Source organism: Pyrus communis, chromosome 9, assembly GCF_041283825.1.
Source record: "Pyrus communis isolate YQ-2024b chromosome 9, ASM4128382v1, whole genome shotgun sequence".
NCBI lineage: Eukaryota > Viridiplantae > Streptophyta > Magnoliopsida > Rosales > Rosaceae > Pyrus > Pyrus communis.
Genome location: NC_142573.1, coordinates 15,149,151 through 15,157,203, shown reverse-complemented (window position 1 = coordinate 15,157,203; position 8,053 = coordinate 15,149,151). Strand labels below are relative to the sequence as shown.

The window sequence follows — 8,053 nt, the reverse complement described above, 5'->3', positions numbered from 1 at the left end:
GCCCTATGACCCTCGGTTAGAAACGGTTTTTTTTTGACAGGGCTAAAACAAGCCATATGGCCTTTCAGCCCTTGGTTGGAGATGAAGGCAAATATGGCCCTATACTGTTCATTAAAATATTAATATCTTGGAGGGCCATAGGGCTAAAATGAGCCATTTGGATAGCCTTCAGTTGGAGATGGCCTTACTATTATTAAAGGAGAGGGAGGATTCGAAACTATTATAGTAATTAAGGGGAGAGGGAAGTTTCAAACTAGGACGCATAAGTAGAAAACCAACACCCTATCCACTTCTCAAATCTAACATCTCCCAAAAAATTTCATATATTTATAAATTCATTAAATCTCTCCAAATCACAATTAAATACTACTTTAATATCCTTTTAATTCTAGTGACTAGCACTTTTCTCCACCACATTCATTGACTTTCATTCTTGGTGTTAATCTTATTCATGTTTCAATAAAATACCAAGTAAACTAAAATTTTGTTGATAATTGTGGGCCGGGCTTGAACCAAAAAACAAGATCTGAGAAGAGTCCAAATCCAAAACCCAAAAACAAAAAGCTGAGAAGGGGCAGAATTGGGCCGAACAGCCCAATAAGGGCCCATATCCAACGCCACACAAGCATTTACCGCCGGTGTGATATCCGTATTATTCAAACTCCGCCGTTGGATGACCACCAACCAAAACCCCCCAGTTTCTCGCCACGTGGCACCGCGAGTCACAGAATTTGAACGAGGATGGTAAAGCGCGCAACAAAACAAGTAAGCCCCACCACGTGAGGACGGGCCCGAGGCATTCAAACGCAGAAAGCGGGTCCCACCTGAGCCAAAATCATCATCACGTGCTAAAATATACAGTCGCACGTGCCGCACTGTTTCTTCAAAAATTCAAAGCATTTATTGTCCTCCTATATCTTTGGGTTCACTGAGAGCCTCCATTAAAGTGCAGCTTATACAGCACACCAGATATTTTTCAAAATTCTTTTTTAAAATTAAAAAAATTGGAAAATATTCGCAGAGAAGCTTCGAGCTGTGAAAAAAGGAGCTTCCGTTGCGGTAATAAATCATCGAGATTTTTGTGTGTGGTTGAAGATAGAGAGAGAGGGTTGCGGTTCCGATCTGGGTTTTTGATCGGTGGGTCCGATTGAGATTTAGATCCGGTTCGGAGGGAGAGAGATGAACGGAGTTGGGAGGCAAGGGCAGAGATCTGGTGCGGCGGGGGTGCACCACCAGCGGCAATACTCTGATAACTTCTTGGAGACTTCGTCCAATGGGAGGTGGCTTCAGTCAGCTGGTCTTCAACACCTTCAGTCTTCTTCCAACTCTTCATCTGGTCCTCCTCCTCAGGTCTGTTTTTGCTTCCCCAATCAAACCCGTCAGAATTTAATCAAAATGTCGTACCAAATCTGAAATTTGGGTGCATTGTAATTAGCATTTGTTGTTTTTCCCCTTGAATTTTTTGGGTACGTTTTGATCGGACCCAGATGGGATTTTGATTAAAAAGTTCAAGCTTTGATCTTTCTAGATCTGATGGAACAGTTTTGCATCTAAGCTGTTTGATTGTTTGGCTTTTGTGGTTGATTCCAAAGCAGGACTATGGTTTCTATGGTGGAGGTGGAGGAGGACCGGCTTCTAGAGTGTACCGGAACGCACAGAGAGGGTACAATGAGTTTTATGCGGAGGCTCCATCTACACCTCCCTACAATTCCCGGAGGAAGAGCGACGAGGAGTCGCCCAATGAGTTCAGTCCTGGACTCTTGGATCTGCATTCCTTTGATACTGAGCTCATACCTGATGTGGGTTTCTTTTCATTTCTGAATTTCAATAAGAATTGCATTTGTCGGCGTTTTATGATCCGTATTTGGAAATGTGTCTGTGCCCCTGCATTGTTGCTTTTGCATCTTAATATTGTAATTATTTTCTTGAAAATGTCCTATTACAAACTTGCGATTAACTGTTTCATTCATGTCACCTATTGTATCGGAAATCTTAAACTTGGATTTACAGTAATGTGACCGTGAGTTAGTGGAAGAAGAAAAATTTCTTTGTTTATACTATCCTCCTTTCTTTTGATGAATTGGAATTTGTTGCATTTCCAACTACTAATGATTTGCTGAGGTTTCGTTCATTTTATTCTGTTGACATTTGTTTTTCTTCATTTTAGTTTCATTGTTAGTAAAAATGACTTTTGATGTATAGTCCTGCTAAGTTCTTCTGTATCTCACGTACAGATGCCAACCTCTGGGTTGCATGATGGAGCTTCTCTATATTATCCTTCAAGGGGAAGAAGCTTTGATGATTCTGAACCCTACATTTCTAATAACAAACAAACAGAAAGGGCTCGGCTACCAGAAAACAACCTCCTAAAAAGTTTTGCCGCAGACAAAGAGAAAGCTAGTTCTGTAGCAAAGATCAAAGTTGTGGTATGTTCTGTCATAACATCATAATTAGTGCTCGTGATTTCCACTGTTGACCTTAAATGTTGATATGCCCATAAGGCCACCAGGCATTTGCCAATCCAAATTTGCAGTTCTCATATATGTGAAGTGGCCTTATTTGGTTAGGAAGGAATTGCTTGAACTTCATGTAGTGTCAGGCCTGCTACATTTTTTCGTCTTTTTCTAAATTTGGTTCCTGATGGTATGTGCAGGTGCGCAAGAGACCACTTAATAAAAAGGAGTTGGCAAAGAATGAGGAAGATATCATAGATACACTTTCAAACTCCGTGACAGTTCATGAGACTAAGCTCAAGGTAAATGCCACTAGGTGTGAATGTTGGCATCGGTAGAGATTTCCAGAGAAATGTCTGTTTCCTGGAAATGCCACTAGATGTAAATTGTTATTGTTTCTTCTAAAAAAAATCAAAAGAAAAATAAAAAGAAAATAAAAGTAGAGATTTCCAGAGAAATATCTGTTTTCTGGCCAAAAAGAAAAATAATGAAGACCTGTCGCTTTTCTGGCCAAGGGTAATTGTCTAAGCAAAATGATCAAACTAAAGCAAGAAAATGTGAATGATGCTTTATGCCTTTTAGATACATGAAGCTTCTAACAGATATTAGAAAAATATTGTAAGTAGCCATACTTGCTGTTATTGATGGTTGTGGTGTGGACATTTTGACATCCATATTTCATTTGTATGTTTTGTTATGCATACCAATGGCCTGTAATCTTTTAGGACGTTTCATATTTTCCCTTTCTACTTCGTGAACCTGATACTTCGCTCATCATTCTTCCTGTACCAATGCTTTTATGTCTTTGATTTCATTCCCGATGTTCTGCAGGTTGACCTAACAGAATACATGGAAAAACATGAATTTGTGTTTGATGCAGTGTTGAATGAGGAAGTCTCCAATGATGAAGTATGTGTATATTTCTGTTAAATTACTAATATAAAACCAAAGTTACAAAATTTGAATGAACAAGATAATATAAATACTGTGGCTCTTGATATGTTTTAGGCTACTTAGCATACCAATTTTCGTCATGTGCTTTTAGGTATATCATGAGACTGTGGAGCCCATAGTTCCAATAATTTTCCAACGCACAAAGGCAACTTGTTTTGCGTATGGACAAACTGGTTAGTTGCCCTTTCAATTTTATGTTTGTGTTAGACTTGTTGAACAACCTTTTTATACTTTAACATGTAAGATTATAATTTTAACATGTAATAATTTTCCATAAAGGGAGTGGAAAAACATATACCATGAAACCATTGCCTCTTAAAGCATCACGAGACATCTTGAGGTTGATGCACCATACATACCGTAGCCAGGGATTTCAGTTGTTTGTGAGCTTCTTCGAAATATATGGGGGAAAACTTTTTGATCTCCTCAATGATCGAAAGTAAGCCATTCTAGCCTTCCTCTAGTTATTTCTTTTTCGAGTTTATGATTTCTTGAACTTGAAACTTACAATTCAAATTTTACAGAAAGCTTTGCATGAGAGAGGATGGTAAACAACAGGTTTGTATTGTGGGTTTGCAAGAATACAGAGTGTCAGATGTGGAGACCATTAAGGAGCTCATTGAGAGAGGAAGTGCCACAAGAAGTACAGGTACAACTGGTGCAAATGAAGAATCCTCTCGTTCACATGCAATACTTCAGCTTGCTATTAAGAGGTCAGTTGATGGCAATGAAAAGAAACCTCCCCGTCTGGTTGGCAAGCTGTCCTTTATAGATCTTGCTGGAAGTGAACGTGGTGCAGATACTACAGATAATGATAAACAGACAAGGTATAATTCATTAGGTCTTCAATTTATTTTATCCCAGAGGAAAGCCAAGACATCGCTTCTATGCATGTCACATTGTAGTATACAGCACTAGAAATCACCATTGAATATGTTAGAAATGATATCTGTAATCTCCTTTTCTTTTATTTTTTTTATTTTTTTTATGATTTTGGGATAGTAGATATTTGTATTTTTGGCACGTCACATCAGTGCATGAAAAGTACCATAACTCAACTCACGTATAAGATTTTCATCTTTAATTTTATTATTATTATTATGAATACGTCACACTTGAGATTTAGATGTTCTTTTCTCGATAATTAGTGGACTTCTAGCTAACATTGCTGTTTTAAAAAAAAAATACAATGCAGAATGGAAGGTGCTGAGATTAATAAGAGCTTACTTGCATTGAAGGAATGCATTAGAGCTCTTGACAATGACCAGGGTCATATTCCTTTTCGAGGAAGTAAATTAACTGAAGTTCTTAGGGACTCATTTGTTGGTGACTCCCGTACTGTGATGATATCATGCATATCACCAAGCTCAGGATCCTGTGAACATACTCTCAATACTTTAAGATATGCTGACAGGTGAGATGCATTTTCGTACCAGTAAACATTCTGGTGTAGATGTTGCTCGTTTGTGCACCGTCTAATGTTGCTTGCTATTAAAATCACATTCTAGGGTCAAAAGCCTTTCAAAAGGGAACAACCCCAAGAAGGATATGTTACCTTCAACGCTAAACTTCAAGGAATCAACAAATATACCCCTATCTTCAGCTTTGCCCACAGCTTCGGCCTATGAAGTTGACACAAATGATACATGGACTGAACAAATTGAAAAGGAGGAATTTGATGCATCAGAAGAGTCTTATTACGAGGCCAAAACATCATGGAAGAGAAATGGGAAGCTAGAGCAGTACAATGTATCAGCTACGGAGGACAAAGTACGTAAGCCCAATGGTCAGACAAAATCAGAACTGCCAAAGTTTCATTCAAGGAACTCAAACTCAGATGACGATTTGAATGCCCTGTTACAGGTAACAACAAGATACTTGACGACAAAGACTTTAACAGAAATATTTTAGAAATGGTGTGGCAAATAAATTTGTGGCAATAATTTGATAACATGGTGTAACAGTCACCACCAGGAATATTTGTGAGACGAGCTTCCTATAATTTTTACAGATAGGATTAACCACTATATAAACTAGAGTTAACGGGCAAAGGGTATGTTCCATTTTCCAGGAGGAGGAAGATCTTGTAAGTGCTCACCGGAAACAAGTTGAGGACACTATGACTATTGTTAAAGAGGTATGTGTTGCGATTGTATAAAATTCATGGTTCATATTTTAGCATGCAAGAGCCTGCAATTGGACGACGTTTCTAGAGTTTTTAAATGCCATCTTTTGTAGATGTGTTTTGGAAGACCTTATTATGCATGTATGATGTTTTGACTTGTGTAATGCATTTGCAGGAGATGAATCTGTTGGTAGACGCAGATCAACCCGGGAATCAGCTGGACAACTACGTTTCTCGTTTGAACGCCATTCTATCTCAGAAGGCTGCAGGCATCCTGCAACTACAAAATCGGTTAGCTCATTTCCAGAAGCGGTTAAAGGAACACAATGTCATAGTGTCCTCTTCGGGCTACTGATTTTGTGCAGAACTGCAGACTATAATTAGAACAAGTGCCGCTGTTCGAGAAAGTATGATCGCAAAATGGTGTTCAATATAGCGTTAATGGATTGGGTAATTCTTCATGTAATCTTTGATAAACTGTACCAGGCCTCAGGGGACTTGGAGTTTTCCTTGGATTTACTGTCCAATTTTCTTTTAAAACGTACCATTTTTACAGCAATTTGGGATTCCCATTCCCATGCCACATGGGCATGCTTCTGTAAAGTTCTGGATTTTGTTGTAATCTCATTACATTTTTTACTTGTTGGAGTTCTTCAGCAGATTGTTATACATACAAGATTTCTGCGCATCTTTTAGTTTTGTAATTCATGGGATGGCGGAAATCCGACTTTGCTTCTAATGACCTCATCGGCTTTGCCTTTTCTTACGCAAGTGATAATGAGGGAGGGGGATTTGAACTCGGGACCTCGGGTGTAAGGGAGAATGCTGATGAGGCTTAGCTTAACAACCATAGAAGGGATTATGCCGTTCTTAACTAACAATCTGACAAACTCTGAAAATCTTGAGGATATTCTCGTCGTTTCACCTTATTTTTACCCGCCAATTTGTTCCGTTTTAAAAACCCTGCAGGCCATTGCATCCTGCAACCAACAACCTCCCCCGTTTACAAGTTGCAACTCTTTGATATGGATTTTCTGGGAAAATTGAGGTTTCGATTCTGATACTCTGGTTCTGCGTTTTCGTCTCTCTCAAGATTGCAAATGCTGAAACCGAGAGTAGAAGTTTAAGCTTCTTTAGATGGCCTCCCTTGGTAAATTCATCTTCTGGTATCTCAGACCAGTTGCCATCTCAGCCTGTTTGCTGGTCAGCGAAGAACCACACGAAGCTGATGATCAATAGCCGAGACACTTCTCGTCCACTTCAATACGATTTCTACTGCGAATTGTGTCCAAAAGCCGAGAAAATTGTACGATAAGTGGTTGACAAACTGTTCCAAGCCAGGCCTGATGTGGCCCCTGCTCTCCTGCGCCTTGTCTTCCATGACTGCTTCATCCAGGTGAGTCTTCTTGCTCTTTCTCTTGAATCTTCATATGGGCATTCGGCTTCTTGCTAAATCTGATTTGGGTTTTCCTAATTATCCAACATTAATTAGTGTTCTCGGAGATCCCTGTGAATCTTTGTTCTCTCTCCTTTGATTTTTGTGTCTGATTGAATCTTGTGAAGGGATGTGATGCCTCTGTTTTATTGGATTCTACTGAAGAAATGCTTGCTGAGAAAGATTCTCGATGTAATCGACACGGTCAAGTCAGAGCTTGAAAAAGCATGTCCTGGAGTTGTTTGTTGTGCTGATGTTCTTGTTCTGGCAGCAATAGATTGTGTTGCATTGGTGACTCTCTCTCTCTCTCAAACATGCACGCGCGTTCATGCACACATACACACAGACATGGATTTAACGTGGTTTACTGAGTTCATGAATTTCAGGCTGGTGGCCCGCATACTGGAAGGAGAGACAGCACTCTTTCTTTCCGTGACCTTGCAACATATGCGCTTCCTTCTCCGGAAGATGATCTGCCGCAGACACTTGCATCCTTTGCATCAAGGGGATTTGATGAAAGAGAAACTGTCAGCCTCTTCGGTATTCATCCTTCTTTCGCTTTTCTGTACCGGTTATGACTATTTCGTTGATCAGTTTTACTGTTTTATGTATCTGCCTTAGTTGTATTTGCTCATTTCTTCGCTGTTATCTAGTTCAGTTGTAGGAATTGGCATTTTTCTTGTCATACCGTGGTTGTTTCTCTTCTTCCATTTCAAAACTAATAGCTGCCGCTTAAGATATCAAGACTTTGTTTCCTCTATTTGGTTTGAGGTGCTTACAGCATTGGAATGATCCACTGCCCATTCTTCGAAAACCGTCTCTACAATTTTAGTGGTACTCATAAGCCTGACCCATCGTTGGATGTTGAATTCCTTCGCCTCATGAGATCAAGATGCAACAGTCACTCGGTACCTGCTTCAGCACAAAAACATCCTTTTTACGGATTTGTGTCATCAACGAGAGCACCATCCCAATTCCACATAAACTCGCAGCAACCCTTATCCGAGGATGCAGGAATGGCAATGATGAAGCTCTCGGACCTCCAAGTCTTGACAACACCAATGGGTCAGATCCGGCTCAATTGTT

General features: G+C 39.7%; 1 protein-coding gene and 1 pseudogene across 3 annotated transcripts; both read left to right on the top strand.

Annotated features, from left to right (window-relative positions):
- The first annotated feature begins 912 nt into the window (after window positions 1-912).
- On the top strand, window positions 913-6,220 carry LOC137739609 (kinesin-like protein KIN-13B). Of its 2 annotated transcripts, none has more exons than XM_068479239.2 (12): window positions 913-1,350; window positions 1,596-1,799; window positions 2,235-2,426; window positions 2,654-2,755; window positions 3,285-3,362; window positions 3,499-3,580; window positions 3,687-3,846; window positions 3,932-4,234; window positions 4,603-4,821; window positions 4,916-5,270; window positions 5,479-5,544; window positions 5,708-6,220. In XM_068479239.2, exons 1-12 carry the CDS (start codon window positions 1,180-1,182, stop codon window positions 5,885-5,887), a joined length of 2,112 nt encoding a protein of 703 aa, XP_068335340.2. In that variant the 5' UTR covers window positions 913-1,179; the 3' UTR covers window positions 5,888-6,220. The 2 variants fall into 2 exon arrangements, with proteins under 2 accessions (XP_068335340.2, XP_068335339.2); XM_068479238.2 differs by having other exon boundaries at window positions 922-1,350; window positions 1,593-1,799.
- On the top strand, window positions 5,953-7,693 carry LOC137740619 (putative Peroxidase 48; annotated as a pseudogene). The gene is made up of 4 exons (XR_015967024.1): window positions 5,953-5,982; window positions 6,581-6,928; window positions 7,096-7,258; window positions 7,354-7,693. The product of XR_015967024.1 is annotated as a putative Peroxidase 48 (transcript).
- Window positions 7,694-8,053: the final 360 nt, after the last annotated feature.